Source organism: Pezoporus occidentalis, unplaced genomic scaffold (genome assembly GCF_034315485.1).
Source record: "Pezoporus occidentalis ecotype Australia unplaced genomic scaffold, CSIRO_AGI_Poc_V1 ctg90, whole genome shotgun sequence".
In the NCBI taxonomy this organism is placed as follows: domain Eukaryota; kingdom Metazoa; phylum Chordata; class Aves; order Psittaciformes; family Psittacidae; genus Pezoporus; species Pezoporus occidentalis.
Genome location: NW_026916263.1, coordinates 1,658,935 through 1,679,108, shown reverse-complemented (window position 1 = coordinate 1,679,108; position 20,174 = coordinate 1,658,935). Strand labels below are relative to the sequence as shown.

At 36.1% G+C, this 20,174-nt stretch overlaps 1 protein-coding gene across 13 annotated transcripts in view; it reads right to left on the bottom strand.

Moving 5' to 3' along the window:
• The window catches only part of MEF2C (myocyte enhancer factor 2C), a 124,246-nt gene that overhangs the window by 6,194 nt on the left and 97,878 nt on the right, over positions 1-20,174 (bottom strand). For 8 of the 13 annotated variants that reach the window (XM_062605206.1, XM_062605194.1, XM_062605202.1 and 5 more), the window contains 4 exons: positions 8,461-8,633; positions 7,221-7,244; positions 6,185-6,314; positions 5,177-5,312 (listed from right to left, as the gene is read on the bottom strand). In XM_062605206.1, coding sequence (XP_062461190.1) covers positions 5,177-5,312; positions 6,185-6,314; positions 7,221-7,244; positions 8,461-8,633 — 463 coding nt within the window. The remainder of the gene's footprint in view (positions 1-5,176; positions 5,313-6,184; positions 6,315-7,220; positions 7,245-8,460; positions 8,634-20,174) is intronic. The other 5 variants (XM_062605200.1, XM_062605203.1, XM_062605205.1 and 2 more) reach the window with 1 other exon arrangement.

The following is a 20,174-nucleotide window of genomic DNA, read 5'->3' as shown; positions in this document are numbered from 1 at the left end:
TCCAATTGCTTTTATCTACCCTTCACTCCTATACAGGTGAATGTGCCAAATTTGCAGTCACCCCTTTCATAAACCACAGAGTTTGTGAGTACTAGCCATTACAGCAGCAAATGTAGGCTTTTTTTTTTCCCCAAAAGGTCATTTTCTTTGCATTTGTTAAATTAACACATTTAAGAAACTGTAAAGCTAAGATTGTGTCATTCCAACTCAGTGAAATACTCTACTCTTTTCTGAAATATTGTTGAAAAGAATCCAACAAGAATAAAAATTACATTCCTAGGGTTTTGTTTGTTTGGTTGTTTTTTTTTTTTTTGCTTTTCATTTCCAGTGACTTTATTTTTCAGGTGCTTAGGAAATGCTAAAACAGGCTACCAGTTTAGTATATATGATTACATATGTCTTTTGATGCCAAGCTGATAAGTAAACTTGAAAGTCCCATAATAAAGGATGCTGGAGCCTGGGGGTTTGATTTAGAAGCATTTGATAAGAGCAGATGACATGTCACTTTGAAAAGCTGGGGACAGCTGAAAAACCCGTGCAAGCAAAAAACTACCATATTCAGCCAAATTTGTTCACACTGAACATACTTGCATTCTATTGTGTGACAGCTCCCAAAGGACCAAATCTAAAGGGATAAACTGCATTTCTAATTAAACAGAGCTAGTATTTCTATACTGCTATGTTGCTTTTTAAATAGCTTTTTAAAACTGAGTGTGAAAATGTGTATGCACTTTTCTTTAGATTCCTGTGACTTATCAGCAGGCTTATGTAAATACTTGGCATACTAACATGTGGCAGTTTAAAAAATGCTACAGGTTGATCTGCGTTTTGAACAGTTTTTTCTGTAAACCGAGAAAGATTAAGAAGTTATTTTGGCATATCAGGAGTAAATTTTTTAGGTTTAAATCAATATGGATAAATTAAAGCAATTATTTTGAGTCAGCATTCAACTCAAAAGAAATAAATACAGTCTTTTTCTGCTATTGTGAATTTTAATACATGTTTTCTGGTGATTACAATTTACATGATTTCATTAAAATTTTCTGAAATATTTTTATGATAATTTCATGTTAGCTAAAATGGTCAATTACAAGGAAAACCTACTATAACACATAGATGTAAATAGTGAAATAGCACATAGGTGCAGTCTTCAGACCTGTATCCTAAACAGCTCTAAAATAGAAGCTGTATTATAAAAACCAAGAATTCTGTCTGCTACAAAATGATTTCTTTTCATCTATGTGTATTTGTGGCTGAGGAAACTGCTGTTTCTATCTACAGAAACTGACACCTTCCACTCGACCAGGTTGTTCAAAGCTCCATCCAACCTGGCCTTGAATGCTGGCTCCTATTTAGGTGCAACACTGAATAACTACACAGGTCTGCTGTGTAAGAGGTAGGAAGCAAGTCAGGGTGAAATGAGCTTGTAGGTGGGTTTGGTCCTTGTGATGCCAGTGAGATCAGTTCTCTGAGCATCTCCATCTGTTCAACTCCCAAGCTCGTGTGGAAGCTCAGCATGCACAGACAGATGTGCAGGTCTGAGTAGGTGATGAATGAGGACGTGAAATGCACCAGTTAGGTTTTCACTGAGGGAGGAAGCAGTCCATTGAAGGAAGAAAGAGCCTCACACCTTTTCTTTTGTGGCCATACTTCCTTCTCTGAATTAGTTTGCTTCCTCATTTCATGTAAGTTTTCCCCATAAATGTATTTAAGGAACCATTCAAAATTCATGGCAAAATTTAGTTATGTAACTTTAGCTATGTGTTAGTTGGTTAGGAGAATAGAAGATATTTTTGACTTGCTAGCAATGCAACCTCCCTCCCCTCTGTTTTTCTTTTAGTAAGTAGGTTTTTTTTCACATGCTTTGATCAATGAAAAAACAGAAAAAGAATTTCTGTGTCAGGATATTCTGACTAGCTTTCACATATTCAGTTCTACACTTTAAAAAGAAAATTCTAAAAGAAGAATAATATTAACCTAAATCACTGGAATATCTCACTTACAATGGTGGCAGGAGAAAAAAGGCTCAATCCTAAATATACAAGGGTTTTATTCAAAGCAGGAACTGATATAAATTCACAAAATATGATGTCTAAAATTTTCAGTAAAAATGGTTCAGTAGAGAATATTTGCCGATATCTAGCTATTCTTATTACCCAACCAAAATTAACAGTTGCCAAGTAATAAGCTTGCTATGTAAGAGTCACAGAACAAGTCAACAGGATGCTTGAATTTGGACAATCTCTTATTCTGGTGGGTAGAAGTACGGAGAAACTTCTACAGATAAACTACCTATATATATACGATTATCTATACTGAAGATTTTTCAGATGAAATGCTGTTTCTGTGTTTGCACTTATATTTCAGGAAAGCCAAAATTTCACCAGTGGGTGATACTTAAGGAAGAAAAGATTATCTCTTCAACTGGGAAATACAGATGTAAGAAAATATTCTCCATATAATGGCCTTAAGCCTACAAAAATTAGGTCATTTATTTCAAAGCTTAGCATGGACTTCCCTCTTGGTTAGCAGCAATTAAATTCAGGTAGATTCTTTGGTTGATGCTAAATAAGCAGTAACCTTCTCTATAAGAGACATTGAACCAATATTCAGCCAAAATCCCAAAATTTTGGGAGGGACTGATTTTCAATAGAATTTTTGTGTATTTTTTTCCAGGTGTAGACCTAGTTAAAAGACTGTGAAACTACCATTTCACTTTTTAACCTAAAAAGCTGAGACTTGGTTTTGATTTCCCTGTCATATCAAAACAGGCTCTACATTATTCTCCTGCTCACAGGGCTCATCAAAAGCCCAAAGGCTGCTCAGGCAGAGAAAATGAGCTACTTCCATGTCCTCAGGTATTTGTCCTCAGGCCTACTGACACCCGTTACAGTTGTTAATTGTAGGACCAACATGAAGACTTAAGAATTAGGTTGTAGACATCTTCTCCAATTATCTTAAAGATGGTTCTGACAGTGCTGCTGAAATTGTTGGGGACTTATCTGGAGAAAGCTACTATATCTAACTGCATCCTATTCTAAACCATGTTCTGCACTGCATTGGGGAAGAAGGGCTGTTTTTCACTTTTAGGTTTTGGTTAAAAACAAAACCTTCTGCGGACTTAGGTCCTGTTTTCTCACTGGTCTTCACAGTCTATTGTTACCAAAAAAGATCTTTCAGTTACCAAATCTTTCCAGTATATGACCTCACTCTGCACAGGGATTTGGGTTGTCAAAACCTTTGTAGATGTATTTTCTCAAACACCTGGGGATGACTATACAATTTTGTGTGATTTAACCTTCCTGAAAATTCTAGCTCAGGTTGACATGGACTGAATAAGTTCTGTATAGTTTCAAGCTTTTCAGATCATACAAGAGTTAGTAGAGGTACTTCTGCATGTAGAACTCAGTGACTAAAATAAAATAAAAAAAAGCTTATGATTTTCTGCAGAGATAGAACACTTCTCCATAACTGTCAATGAAGCAGCTTTCATAGCTGAATTCATTTACAAATAACTGAAATAATAATAATAATTAATAAGTAGCAACTCAGAATGTATTCCACCAGCCACAGCTATTACACTTTGACATTCTGTGATATTAATTAGAAACAGATGACGATGTGCGACATATCTGAAAAGGCATGTAGTTAGTTTAGGTTTTAATTTATACTTTTTTGGTTAACCAAATAGCCTTTTTACATTCTTTGGTACACCACTGAAAACAACCAGCTTATTGTAAGGACATACACTGATATCTAACATGTGAGTTTTCAATTTATTTGAGGCTTTTTGTCTTTAGTTGTAAAGTTAGCCTGAATTTTGCTCCAGAAACTGTGCAAACTCAAGAAGAAAAATAAAAGAAGCATAAGAGAAGGGTTTTTAGAGTATTTTTTTTTCTAGCACAGCAACTGTCAGTTGTATATTTTTATGTAGTTAGTATCTCTATATGGTTATTTATATAGAAATGAGGTTTAAAACATGTTTCTTTTGAAATACTTGTATAGCTGTCCTTAAAAACCCAGACCATCTGTACATGGTAAAGAAATTACAGTAAGCTACAAAAAGTGGTCAGATAGATAAATTAGAAGGAGAGTTTTGAAGCTTAAACCACATTTATACTATTAAATAGTTTCACATTATGGTAACCATCTTGAAAAAAAAAAATAGTGCATATGTGCAACACTTTTGGAGGGAAAAAAAAATGTTTACTTTCCAAATGCATGTGAATTAAAGTTCTCCTCATAAATACACTCCAGCTGTTTTCAGCTTCAATTTTTACAACGAAAACTTTTGCAATTCAAACATGGCTGGCCCTACCTTAGGCTATGTGTGGTGTGCTGGTGAATGCCTATAGCCTTAGTCAGTAGAAACAGCAGATAACAGGATTTTTGAAGATCACACTCTTAAAGCTCACCTCAGTGAGCCAATAGGCTTTGCTTTTTCCAGAATGCTTTAGGTGACCTCTCTGTGTGAATTTTAACACTTTTAAAAATCCTGAACTGACAGCTTTGTTCTTCACCAACCTTGAGTGAATGTCGTGAAATTAGCCACTAGAGGGCACGAATACCTATCTCCTTCAACACAGGCAAATAAATCGCAATGAGCTTTGTTGCCTTACAGTTCTTAGGCCTAGCAATATTATTTGCTTGCAGAAAACACTTCCAAAGAAATTAAACTTGAATGTCAAGAGTTAAGAAGAAGGGAGCATGTGCTTATTCTATAAGGTTAAGGCTTAATCTCAGGTCAAATCATTACACTGCTCTTACTTGATTAAAAATATTTAGAAAATTTTCACGTTTACTGTAAATGTTTGTGCTATAGTAACTGGAAATAAAAAGCTTCAATGGCAAAAATGGCAAAATACAGAAATAGCATAGTGTAAGGGTTTAATCTGGTCTTTAGTAGTGACATAAAGTGCTATTTAAAGAAATAAAGAGTAAGCCACAAATAGTAGTCATTACTACACTACTGAGAAAGCGTCATGATCACAGAATATTTAATTGCAGATACCTGGCAAATTCTTAATGAAACAAATAGTTCCAGTTTTGTGAACTGGAGCTCTTACATGTAGTAAATGTGTGCTGATAAAAAGTTGTCGTGATGTATTTCAGATTTGGGATTACTGGGAAGACTGGAGTCATTGTAGAAAATTAAAATTAAGGAAACAGTGCTTACCCCAATTGACTGAGGGCAGATGGTGGCATGTTATGTAGGTGTTGCTGTTGCCAGCCAGTCACAGAGCCAAGATGAAGAGCACTGGCTGTATTAAACCCAGAGAGAGATGATATATCTGCACTGCTCAGAGAATATTCTAGATTTGAAAACAGAAAAGACAATAATTAAAAGAGACTTAAAGAGGAAGCAATTAAATAATAACTAGCATCATAATTTTCATATGTCACTTTATAAGAATTTTAATTTTAATTATACCAATCACATTAAGTTGCAGCAGAGAAGTAGACCTTCCTCTTCCCTCAACTCATTAACTTAGGAACAAATAATACACTAATAATTACCCTGTAATTTAGCAGGGCTTTTCTGGATCTGGAAGATCAAAAGCATTGTCAGCTTGTATATCCACCATAAGTAAATATGTGTTCTCAGAGCGTTAAAGACTTGAAAAACAATAATGTTTTGGTTACTTCCTTGCAGAAGCCAGCATGCAGCCTGTGTCTGAGCAATGCACATCTTCTCTAAGAGCATCATCTCCATACGCCAGCTTGGTCTATTCAGCAGCAATGTGCAATGGGAACTGGAAAGGATCTCTTGAGGCTTCATTTCTAGTCTTTCTCAGATAGCTATGGGATAGCCCACAGAGTTACTGAACTCTGGAAGCCAGTGAAGCTGCTTGCTCCTGCTACCCTTCTGACTTTAAGGAGGTACACTCAAGTACGTGAAATTACCCATGGCATTAAGAAATGTCTTTTAAGTTACATTTTTTATTAAAGCCAAAGAAATAAAGCTATCAAAGAAGTTTTACATTCAAACAAAACAGCTAATTTTAAAATAGCTGTGTCTCAAGTTAGTGACAGACAGAGGGTAAGTGAATGCTGTACGGAAGCATATCAACTGCAATTTTTTCAGTTTCTCCCCAAAATGTTAGGTAGTTTGTTAGTTCTGAGACAGACATTTGTCATCACGTTGCTCCCTCCCCCAGTCTTTACATCTTGCTCCCATACTTACCAGTACCATATGTTGTTGAGATGGCTGATGGGTATCCTCCCATCCCTTGCCCTGGTAGAGTAGGAGTTGCTACGGAAACCACTGGAGTAGCCAATGACTGAGCAGACTGGGAGTTATTTATCCTCTGATTCTTTTAAAGTAAGTAAAATAAACATATTATTGACTAGTTTTAAGTCAGTATATAAACTGTCTGGGTATGTTTTGTGATACATAGTCTGATAGGAATTTCTAGAAATTAACCATTTAACATGTGTCTTTTATGAACTATGCCAAACATATCATTTACAAGCCTTCAAGAGACCAGTTGTCACCATAGTAACCCATTACATCAGTATCTCCTAGGTAACTGAACTAGTAACAAGTAAGATTGCTTTTATTGTTGGTAGGAGAACGGATTGTGTGAAAAACTAATGGAATACGTAAACTCTATTCCAATTGTTTTCCTTTTCACTCAAATGGAGGGGAAAAATAATAAAAAATAGAGAAGTGATAGAAAAAACCCTTACCCCAGCCCCAGCCAGGATTATATGATTTGAAAGTGACAGCACCCCGGGATTGCTGAACACGGATGTCTTTCCAGCAGATGGTGCTCTTGACTACTTCATTTTTGTGCAATAAAACAAACTTCAAGTGTGTTAAGACAACTCAGCACTTACACACTTATCTTTTGCACCAGGGCACTAGATGTTGCACTGTAAAAATTGTGCTAGAGAACTCTAATCTTGGGACTGGCAAGATAAAATGACCAGAGAGACACCAAAAAATATGTCATGAGGCTGCACCATCTTCAGCAGCACAAGTTTACATGCTCTCAAGACACGAGCAACAAGCAAGCTTTATCCTAGCATATATTTAGCTTGAGTATGTGCAACAACTGCACCTGGTCTTCCATACTGCTGCATATCAGAAACTATGATGGCCTTGTTCAAAGTAGTTACGGTAAAGTTTCCCAACACTTCACCTACACAAGTATCAATCATACAAAAGAACGGATTTTCTTTTCCTTGTTATTAAGATGAACATCGCTACCACTTACCAGGAGCAGATCAACATCCTCAGACTGAGTGCATAGGAAAGGAGCATTAAAAATTAGTGAATATAAATATTTACCAGGATGCAGATTTCTAGCTTATGGAATAGCTTCATCTGATGATAGGGCAGCAAATTAAACACTTTCTGAGTATAGTCTTGAAAAATAACACCTCACAGATCTCTTTGTTTTCCTTCTGATGGGGTGTTTGTCTCAACTGCAAGGACAATCCACCCAGTTTGCAGCACAAGACTTTCTCTAAGACTGTGTTGCTGTACCTGGTTTCAGAAGACCTCACCATTGACCTGACCCTTGGAAAATATCAGTTTCAAGGACCTTGGAATAAATCATTTGATGTAGACAGCTTGTCACTGCTTTGGTTGACTTTGAACATTTTCCTGTAGGAGACCATTTGTTACCTCTCCTCTCAGAGGGCAGCACCACATTTAAGGGGAGGGGATTAGTTTGATGTTCAAAGTTAATTTATGACATGTCAAGCTGAAGCAGCCAGCTTGGAAGTTGTTTTAATAGTATCTGTTACATAATGTAAAAACATGCTTATCGTGTCACTTAAATTTACCATCAAGATCCTTTTCAAATTAAACTCACTTTTAATGTTAAATCATTCACGAAAGATTTGCTTGCAACCACTAACTGACTTTGGGAAGGGAACTACAAGACATGCATGATGCCTTTATGATTCAATCTTCTCGCCTGCCTAAATTTCGTTAATGCTGGCAGGAGATGCAGCAGTTTCATGCTCCTTTTTATCCTATTCCATCTATTTACTACGTCTTATCATTACAAAATGAAGATCAGAGTGATAGAGTTCAGGTTAATTTATGTGTAGTTAAACTGCCATCTGATGAGAGTCTGTGTGGTTAAACATTTAAGAAAAACACAGGAGGTTAGCAATACGCAGGGTTAAATCCAGCCGTTATAACAAACCCAGGATAAGCTTTTCCAGCTACTAGGAAAGAGGGTGCACAAGTTTAGACTGTACAGGACACAGCTCCTATTTTGCAACTCAGTAGGAAAAAGGGAGGAAGTAAATACGACTTCATAAAAGCAATCAAACAGGCTCTGCCTACATCCTCATCTCAATGTTGAGCCTTAAGATTAGAGAGAAAGACCAAAAAACAAAGAATGTGGAATGTTATTCTGATTGTAGTTTCTTGAGCAGGCTTGAAATTCCTGAGTATCTCTTATGGGAAGGAGAGAAAAAAAGGCTTTGAAAATGCATTACCACTGATGGCATTGTATTCTTGCTGCCAGGTGGAATAAGCACACGGAGATCTGGTTTACGATTATTCATTCCCAAATTCATTGGAGGCGGAGATTTTGCTTGCATATTCTTGTTCAAGTTGCCAGGTGAGACCAGCAGACCTGGTGAGTTGCGGGGGTTGCCATATCCATTCCCTGTTTAGGTAAAATAAAAGAAAAAAAGAGAAGATGAAAAAAGAGAGAAGGTTTATAAACTCCAAGATATTTCTTAAGACTGAACACTAAATATGGCAAATAATAAAAAAAAAAAAATAATAAATCAAGGTAAATACCTCTGTCATGCAATGTGCCTTTATAGGAAAATACAACACATGCCATATTTTCCTATCCTATTCCATGTATAGGGCAGGTAGTGATAAGACAAGGGGGGATGGCTTTAACCTGACAGAGGGGAGACTGAGATGAGATCTTAGGCAGAAGTTCTTCCCTGTGAGGGTGGTGAGGCCCTGGCACAGGTTGCCCAGAGAACCTGGCTGCCCCATCCCTGGCAATGTTTAAGGCCAGACTGGATGGGGCTTGGATCAACCTGGTCTAGTAGAAGGTGTCCCTGCCTGTGTCAGGGGGTTGGAACTGGACAAGCTTTAAGGCCCTTTCCAACAAAAACTAGTCTGGGATTCTGTGATCACTAGAACAACTGATGTTAAAATATTTTCACTCAGGGCAGCTGACATCTCAGCAATGTGCTGAAAATAACTTCATTATGTGACTCTTGTTTGCTGCACTATGGTATATAGCACAATACACTGCACTCAAAGTAGCCAAGACCTGTTTCTCTTACAAGACAATCAGGATAATCAGACATTCTTATAGCTTTAAAGAATGCTTTCTCGACAGCTACAGAGGATTCTGCCTTTCCTGACTCAGCCCTTTCCAGGTCATGATTTTGTTTTGTTTTTAAACAAAGGATTTGTGTAGCAAGGCTGTAATTACCAGAAGAGGCAGGGAGAGGACTAGGAAGATTCTTGAGTGTTTCTGGCTCAAGAGTGTTTCTGGCTTTTTGGACCTGATTCTGTCAACACTAAAGTCAATGGTAGCAAGAGCATAACCTTATTTGGAAAATACCACCCTATCTTTCATCCTCATCTCCCTGCTGCTTTCTGCATGCCCCAGGAACAATTCTGACAGGCAAATGCTTCATTTGCCTTTTTCAGAAGAGGGTTCTCTCCTCTCACCGTGCAATACTGACAACTGTGTATCTGTAAGGTTACTGACCTACCATTCTACTGAAAATGAGACCTTCATATTTTATGTGCCTAATTTCACCTCCTAGCCATGCAAAGAGTGAGGAAAGAGATGACTTCCTAGTGTAGCCTTGGACTTCTGTCTGCACAGGCTCAAAAGAGAATCACAAACTCCTTGGTCATAGAGAGGGAATAGCATGAAAACTAGTACAGAAAGAGGGAACTTTCAAAGATAAATACCAAGAAAGCAAATGCTAGGGGAGGCTTTCTGTTCTGTGCTCGTCTTCCGTCCAAAGCTCGCAAGCTGAGACACATAGAAACAATGTGGGAAGAAGCGCTAGTGAGTGTGGCTGAGTCCTGTGAGCCGGAAGCCCTGGACCTTCAAATTCCCTCTGTAGTCCCAAAGTCAGTGAAAAACTCAGTATCTCACTGGTTTTCATACATGAAATTGGGTTTACAACTCTAGAGGACATAAATGGATCATGAAACTAAATTTCATAAAGTCTATGATGTGGACACAAAAATGACAGTACACAAGAGTGAATCTGCCATGGATTCGTTAGGATAACTAAGTGCGCTCAAGCATGACTAACATTAAATCATGTTACTAATCTCCAAACACATCAGCTAATTGTATTTATCACATCAGCAAAGCCCATGAAAAATAACTGTCAAAGGCACTTAAATACAAAAATAACACTTCAAGGTCTGAAAGACCCTGAACTGTGAACACTAGACTTGGGACAAAGGAAAAGTATCATGAAGTGCCTGACTTCTATATTTGTGAGGCACCTTCAGCCACAGGTCTGACCTGGCTTGTTTATTCTCATGCTTTTTAGTATCATGTTGTCCTCAGCCTTTGTAAATAGGAATTAACATGAAAATTTGGAAGCACTCAATATTTCAGAGATTTTGTATTAAAATATTTTTCATAGTCAGTCTTGTTAATTCCTCAATAATAGTGAGATAAAATGAGTTAATGAAAAAAAGGGTATTTTACACATATCAAGCTAAAATAGCTGAACGCTGTCAAGGATTTTCCATTTTGTGTCAGTAGGCTGGGTTTTTAAATGAACATTTGCTCTCAACATGGATTTGCTACATATTGTGCTCTAACTGATGCTATGTGTTACCAGAGGTGGCAAAATTATAAGGGTCATTTCAAATATACAACAATATTTTCTCCTAGAAAATTCAGTGCCTTTTTAAAGGTGATCTGTTACAAATGAAATCCCGAAAAACTAATGACGTGTGGAAGTGATCGACAGAAGAAACTGAGGCGAAGTAGAGTTTCTCTGGTGCTGGTTTCATACAGGATCTGTTTAACCAACAGGAAGTAAAACTGTCTTGTGAAATCTGTTGTATGACAAGCATTTGCTCAGAAAGGGAAAATGAAGCTTTCTGAAGAAGCAATGTATTTTATTTTAGCTCTACAATATACAACCTAAGATGTTTAGCTTAACAGCATGCACTGTAATCTGTATGTTTCTATGGCTGTGATTTGCAGAGAATAGAAACCCCTACAAGAAAAACCTCCCACTTTCTACATAAAATTTACTTAACATAATTCACTTTAAAGTATTATGAGAAAAAAATGCATCCATATATAACTTTACTCTTCAGAAACTTTTGCCTGATGTTTATATTACTTACCTACTGATGTACAATATTTTGGACTATGATAACGTTTCTTACATTTATATTTTTAGAACACCAAATTATTTTTAAGAACTACTGCAATCTTCTCTTTACCAGTAGATTTCTGCTGTTCATGGCACATTATGCCAGCTAGCATTTTGGAGCCATATAATAACCATTCCTCTTTCCAGACACCAAATTGTTACCCTTTCGGTATAATATGGACTCAGGAATGTAGGACTGTGGACCTTAAACCAATGATACAGAAACCCATCATCTGAAAATCAATGATGAATGCATGCATGCGGTTTACAGTTAAGAAGAGTCTGCATTTAAACCAGCTCTTTAAACTGTATCCTCTTTACTCAGAAAGCTGTGGCCTGCTCCAAGGCAGCTGTCCCACCTTCAGACAAATCCACTGAAGAGAATGGCCTCATTTACATTCAGAGGCAAAAAAAAAGTATAAGACTTCTAATATACAAATTAAACTTTCCTTCATCCTATACTTTAAAATTACACTCTGCCTGGACAATTATCAATTTAGATGTGACTGTATGCAGAACACTGCATTTCACTATCCACTTGAAAGTGCAAAAATTATATGTCGTGTATGAATGGATTTCCTGATTATAGATTATAAGAAAATGAAAAACAGATGGATTTTAGAGCAAGTTGGCTTTACATTTTTATTTGGTTAAAAGCCATATTTTTGCTGGAATAGAACATTTCTAAACATTACGGATATAACTTGCAATGCATAATGAAAATAAAAACAGTAGATACACAAGTTTTAAAGGGCATATGTCAGAATTTGCAAATTTACAGGATTTTCAATTCAAGAAGTTTTCAAAGAAAATTATTTTTCCTCTTGTTGTTTGTTATACTGCCTTGAAAGAGTAAAAATATTTTACACAGAAAAGAGCTTGTTTCTAGACAGAACTAACGGAGCAGCACGTGTCATGAAATGCAGTGCCAGACTTTGTATTTGGACTAATGGCAAAATATAAAGACAAATGCTTTCTGAGCATAGAATGCTCTTCTTGGGCATGTTCCCAAATTCTGCATTTAGGCACAAGTGCCATTGACTTTAGAAAGAATTATGTCCAAGTACAGACTGAATGATTAATCCCTGCAATGCCACTTTATGAAAACATCCAGTTATTTTTGTGCACAAGCAGTTAGTCAAGAAGAATTATTAAAAAAAAAAAAAAATCATTTACTCATGGAAAACCATGATTTTAACAAACATTATAAATTTGTGTACTACTCTCTTAAATGGTCACCTTCATGTTTTAAGAATGTAAAGATATGAGTAGGGCACAAGTTTATTCAGGACAGGACAGAGAGCAAAGTTTACTTCTCCTTTTTTATCCTCTGTTAGTAACACCTGTACCTTACAGGTAGTTTTGGTTGTTGCTGTTACAATGGTTAGAATTATTGACATTTTGAGTTAGGGCAATAATTCTATGCGGAGCATTTAAACCAGGAAACTTCTCACGTGTTAAGGTAACACAAGTGAGGGAAGAATAATTTATTTCCATGTCTCTCAACATTCTTGAACAATACTGTCATGATTCTTTAAGTCTAGAAAATTTTGAAAATCTTTATATTTTTCTTTTCTTGAAATTTTGAACCTGTCATGCCCCTACTTGTTTCTTTTTGATTCATGATTTGAAAGATAAAAAAAAAAATAAATAAACTGAAAGAATAAAACCCTATGGTAATCCTAGAAAAATGAAGAACAAGACATACAATCTACATTCCCTTTCTTTTATCTCTCTTTTATTTACTCTAATGCTTCTCACTGACCCTATGCTTAGAGAATTTACAAAATCTTTAGGAACCTGATATGCCTACCTCCCTTTAATTTTCGTAGGAAAAGTGCTTTCAGATTCTCAAGGGAGTCTCAAAAAATATTAATGGTCATTTCAAGTTTCCAGCAAGTATATGCTCTTGCTTGTGGAAATTATAATAATTTTTCCAAGAAGAACAAGTGCATACTATTTCATGCAGGATTCCTGCTTCTTACGGGGTTATATTAAATGCACATGCCATATATATGTCATTATGACTGATTGCTAAGCCTATCAAAAAGAATGTTAAATTTAAACTGAATTTATATAAACATGAGAGCCAACTATACTACAATTTACCTCCACTTCAAAATACATGTATATATAAAAGAATCAATGCAGGAATAGAAATTTAGCTAAATTCCCAGTTTTGTACCAATTTTTTTTTTTTTTTTTTAAGAATGGGAGGAGAATGAAAAGTACCTCAACAACTATTTTTACATTTTTAGAAACCATACAGAAATACTATTAATAAAAAGGTAAAGATTCCTATAACAGTATAAGACTAAGCTGATGTCCAGGTCCCCCTGTAACTCATTCATTCCTGCCATGCAGGTTGTAAAACTGTCAGTGGGAATTCCTTGCTCTTCAAGTCTAAAGCTATGTAAAGGTCTCTAATGGCAATACAGTTGTCAAAATTATTTCTAACCCTTGGGCTAGTGCCCTATAAAATCTGACACATCCCTACAATCTACTTTATGTGGGCCATTTGCAGGTGTACACTACTACTGCTGCTGCTAAAAGGTATGTGTATCCCATACTGCAGTAACTGGGGTCAGATTTCATAGAAGCATAGAATCACAGAATCAGACTGGTTTGGGTTGGAAGGGACCTTAAAGCCCATCCAGTTCCAACCTCCTGCCATGGGCAGGGACATCTTCTACTACACCAGGTTGATCAATACCCCATCCAGCCTGGCCTTGAACACTGCCAGGAATGGGGCAGCCACAGCTTCTCTGGGCAACCTGTGCGAGGGCCTCACCACCCTCACAGGGAAGAACTTCTGCCTAAGATCTAATCTAAAACTGTATTATCTGTCTTTTAGGACAGAGATGATGCTTCTCAAGCAGAAGCTGAAAGAAAGTGGCTCTTTGGCCACTTAATGCAGAGCACACTGCAAAACACACTTTTGTAAATCTAAGGACATGCTGTGAGTCTAGGAGGGTAGAAATCTGAGATGCTTTTTCAGTCAAATGGAGAAATAGATGAGTTTATGTAGATACAGAATGAAAGACTATGAGAACAGAAACCTGACCTGTTTATCACAGGCCATTAAACTTCACGCAAATACTTTACTGCTGAGTCAAGTGCATAACTAAGTACATGGCACTCACCAATACTGTGGTTATGTTTTGTGGCTATTATAAGATCTGTATTTAAATATTTCTGAAGTAGTTCTTGCACCAAGTATACTTCCACTTCAGCGCAGGAGTTCACACCTTAGTAAAATAAATGTAAATGTGGCATCTGACTGCCTACGGGATTTGCCTGTGGCTACCCACATAAGGAACTGTGAGCAACCTTTCAAAACATTTCTTATTGCAGTTAGGTTTCCCAAGCTGCAGGTAGGTATTTCAGCACATCTCTTGACTCCCTCCTTGCAACCTTTGGAATAGGGCTACATCTCATAGGGTCTGTTGCAAATCTTACACTGAGAGAAGGGGGAGTGGTCTTCCTTGTTCAAGGATGACCATCCTTAATCCTCCCTAAATTGCAATTGTTGTGAAGAATCACTTAAGAAAATTACACAGTGGTTCTCAGTTTTGTGCTTTATAAATACGACATGTCTGTAGTTCAAACACATGGGCACTGCATGGCAAGCATTTGAATTATATTCCTGTATGTTACAAGTTCTTAAGGTTCAAACAAATGTCAGAGATCACAGTCATTTAAAAGGGCTGTTTACCATGGCAAAACCCCTACCCTTCCCCTGTCCCATTCATGGTAGCTAGTACCATGAGGATCAGGCACAGGGTGATGTCCTCAACCTTGTGTGGTGCTCCCCACTCACTGTTCATGTCTGCAAAGTTTAGTCCATGCTCTACACTAAGGTTTATCTAGTAGGAGAGGTCAACACCAAAACCCATGCTCATCTGAAATTTAGCTTGTGCAACAGCTTTCCAAAAAATCTTGCAATAACTGACATAGGCTTGATCTGTTAATACGTGCAGCATGCACAAATCCTATCTGGTCCTCACCCACCTGAGATAAGCCTCTCTCAAAAACACGTTTTCAGGACTTAGCTGGCCTCTTACAATTGTAAATTAATTCTTATTCCAGTAAACCAATTAATTAATGCATATTAGGAGCTTGTATCTTCCTCCATTTTGTATGCTAGCTGAAACGATGCTCCATTCTAGTCCTATTTATGCACAAAACAAGCTGTATTTTTCTTTTTTTTTTTTTATTTAATATGAACTGTTCTAGAGTCAGAAGAAAGGAAAAAAAACACACCTGACAAGCCATAAAAAAAATATATTACTGAAAAGTATAACCTTTTCTAAAGATATACAGGAGAAAGACTTCCTAGGACAAGTAGAAGACTTACCTATCTCTCCTCCTGACTGCCTGAGTGATAGTCTTTGACAAATCATCTGCTTTTAACAAACTGTTTGCTGACAACAAATAATTTCCCTTTTTTTTTTTTTTTTTGGGTGCTTGAAATCAACTATCATTTTGGGGAAATTGAGTTTTAATGGAAACTATTTCAAGACAAGAAGCAACTCCCAAGTATAAACTGAATACATTATTTGAAAATAATGAAATTTCTTGCTTCCACAAAGAAACTTTAGAAATAACCATGGTTTTGTTTTTGTTTTTTTTTTCTTTTTATTTTAAATGTATAGCTAAACTGTTGTTTTTTTGTTAAATGCACAATTACTGAAAATTAAAGACTGGATAATTTAAAACTGTGTCACGAAAGTTTCAGGACTACCTATACTAAAGGCAAATGATATATACTTATATTTTAAACTTACCAATGTTATTAGAACAGATATGCACATAAAAGGGAAGTGTTTTGCACATAGATAATACTACTTAGATTTGTTTAGAAAAGAAAAAAAATCAGTAACTAACCTATCCTTATCTCCTCTGGCTTTTGTTTCTGGGAGACTGCTCCAACTGCTACCAGAGGAAAAATCAGCTTGCAAGAGATTTGGAAAACAAATATAATTTATGGACTTAATATCTTACTTGGGGAATCATGTTAAAAGTTAAAGAGCAGGGGTCATGTTAACTTAAGCCAGGAGCTTCCATGTGTGGCTGCAGTCCCAGCTTCCAGAGGTTAAAAGCATTTATTGCTTGCTTTCTCACAGCAAAGTCACTGCTGCATTCCAGATCCAGGAGGCATCAGCTATCTCTTTCAGGACAGGCATGAAATGCAGATGTTTGATAATTTGCAGTGCCTTTTTCTATATTCTGAATTTGAACAAAATATAGATTGCAGTGTGCAAAAACAAGACAGTATGGTGTCTTAATGAGCAAGAATGCACAGACAAAAATCTCAATAAAATCTCTGTCTCACTGAAGTGAAGCATAAAATTTCCCCAGACTTCACGAGAGAAAGGATTTTACCTAAATAATCCAAATTATTCTTGAGAAACATTTGAAACTGCTTGTCATAAAGGAAAAGAAGTCAATCATGCCTGCCTTTACAAACCCACTTACAAAGAACCACAGCTTATATGACTCACTTAATTGTTCATTACATGTGAACTTAGGGCTTTTTTCCTTTCAAGCTGCCTCTTTATAAATACAAATATTGAGACTGTTGATTAAAGAGATGATGAGACAGAGGATAACTAAATAAATTACTAAGTCAATAATTACACAGCTGATGGAAACCTAATAAAGGCCAAATTTTCACAGATTTTCACTGAGGTCTACTCAGTTTATGTGGACGTCTGCCTTGGTAAGAGGCAGACATATGAGTTGGGCTAAAATGCCTGCATTCAACCTTTGTATATGACACCCATTGCCAAAATATTTTTAACTTTTACATGGACAGCAGCATCCATCCTTTCAAACTTAACCTCAAAGTTTGACTGATGTGGTTTTTACCTGTCTGAAAACAGTCTGAATAAAGTGTGTAAAACAGATCAGTTGGTTAGGGCAGAAATAGGACTTAATTTTGGAAAGGCCTGCATTGCTGCCTACACAAATATGAAATTGAGGTACTGTTACATAGGCAATTTCCTTCATACTGTGTATTAGAGCTGTTAGACAAGTTCTGGTGTTCTTTCTGCTTTATCACACATCTTCTGTCTATAGGTACTTCCCTTAAAACACTGAGGAAAAAAAAAGTATATATTTTCCTTATATGGAGGAAAGCTTGGAAAAGAAACAATGGCATAATGCGAGTGGAAAAAGAGAAAAGGAGAGCTGTTATGTTTTCCATTTCTTATCCTTCTTTATGGTTTTAAGCCAACCTGCCAATTTATGAGTTTTTATTGTTTGGATTTGGCACTATTGGATCACAAGCTCTGTTATGAATGACCGCATGTTCTCTCTTTTGGACTGTAAACTTCCTTGGACAGGAACTATTGTTTACTATACTTTTGTACTGCATCTTGCCCAATCTTTGGATCAGAGGTCTGTGGGTGACTGCACTCATCAAATAATATGGGAAGGGCAATGACTTATCATGCTTTCCCTGGCAAAACCAGTCCTAACAGGTTGCCCATAAACTGTGGTTTGGGAATCATTGTTCCAAGCTCACTTGTTTATTTAACATATTACACACTTGTAGAGTAAAAATATTTATATAACCTTTTAATTCTCTTTTAAAAATATTTTTTTTATTTTTATTTTTTATTTTTAGTATTAGTTTGCCTACTTATAGTTTCAAAAGACTAATGCAACTAGGTGCCTTCAAAATCCTTGTTTATTTTTGGTACTGCTTGTAGGCTTATTTGGGCAGATGGCTTCTCTTTTAGTCAATCACTCTTTTTGAGAAGATATAATCCAGATTGTATCTACCTGATACAGTAGCCTCTACCTGAGGGCTTTTAAATTAAAAGACCCTACTATTACATATATTCCCATGTGGCTTGAAATACTAGTAGAATATATAACACATTCACCCACAGTCACTACAAGACCAAGAAAAGAAAAATGAGTAGGGAAGTGCTAGCAAGTTATGATACTGGCTGGCAGATCCAGGACCTCAACCCTCAGAAGATGAGAAGGCAACTGTTAGCTTGCGGTTAATTTCCAGGAGGAAATGACTAGCTACTGATTTACACGTAAATACGGGATGTTATTAAAAAGACATGGGATGAATTAAAAAGACATGGGATACACTACTGATCTTTTCAGTTTCTAATGATTTTAAAGAACAGGTTTGAGAATGCTTGATTTATAAGGAATGAGCACTTAGTCCCATGGACAGCAGTTGCAGAAACAGTTTGTAGTTTGCTCCTTTAGTTTAATTTAATGTCAAGATGGAGACAGTACATAAATAAAATAGTGAAACAAACAAGTGAAACTAAATAAACAATTAAAGCGAGGATTTTTTTTTTTTTTTTGTTATACACATCCTGGTTTTAAAACTGGAGATTTAATTTTTCCTTTTTACTATTTATAGCAGTTTAAAAACTAAAGAAATTCTTTTGATTTAGGTGGGCTTTTTTCATTCAAAAGAAAACTTAATTATAAAATATAAAATGCCATAATTCAAAAACCATATAAAAATAAAAAATGTGACTCAATCTAAAAACATAGTTTAGTTTGAAAACCAAAACTTTAAAGTCAGATGCAAAGATATCCCCAAATACTGCTGTATTTTGGTTTTAAAACTCTTGAAATATTTTTAATATTTTAATCTTTTATCAGGCTTTTAACATAAATATTGAGCAACTGCATAAAACTTGAGTTCAGATAATTTACAGTCGTAAAACTTCGTAGGCATTATTTATTTCTGGTTAAGTTACCGTTATGTGGTTTTGTTAAAGACTCCACTCCCTATAAAGGAACTTCACATAGTACCCAAGGTACACGTCACTTCGTCTTCACATTAGTTATGATATTATCTAGAATGGGTTTGGAGCATACAGATTTGGGATCAGAAAGTACTTGCTCTCTCTCTCAATCAAAAGCTTCTGGTTTGAGAGAATAGTGCCAAAGACATTGCTGTATTTATAATTTAGCAACTATCCTAAATGTGAAGTTCATCCCAATTTTGTTGGCGGTATAGACACAATAGAAACTATTCAGTGTTTGGCTAGGAAAAAATTTACTTTAACAAACCTGAGACAACCTTGGTTTAGCTTCAAAATATCACCTACAGTAGTTAATTATGTAGTATAATAAAGAAGAAGACAGCTTTTATAAGTTCTATTTATGTCTTGGGTTGACTCTCAAGGTAGATTGTGGATGATTCCAGGATTATTGCTTGAAACAGTCCAAGCCAACAAAATAATACTCTTCTAAAACAGAGGCTTAACTAATCTTCTTCCATGTTGACATTGCAGCTATAATGCAAATTGTTATAAGGTAATTTGTTAAAGTAGTGCAGAAACTGAGACCTGTTGTTAGTAATCAAAAGTAGTTTAATTTTGTAATGGCAGAAATGAAATCCTTTAGACTCTTCTTCTTGGAGCATGTTATTTTGAATATATGCTATTTTTGGACACTGCAGAAAAATGCAAATTCATAATGTTCTAATTTGGCTGGAAATATGAAACCCAACAGATTAATCCACACAATCATGCCACCAGCTTCTAAGATGCCAAACAGAAAAAAACACAGAGGTCTCTGTTTTTTGTGAACAGTGATGAACAAAGAGAACTTTCGATGTTTATTCTTCTGCACCCTAAAGAAACAGAACTGTCCAAAATAGTACCATTGTGAAATGGTGCAACTCAGACAGAGGATTCAACCTTACAGAGACTTTTTCATCTTCCTTCAGCTCTGTATCAAATTCTCCCTACTGTTCTGCATTGAAGAGATTTAGAAAAAACTTCTTTAATGGTGTTTAAAGCTCTTATTGCCAGATAAAGAAC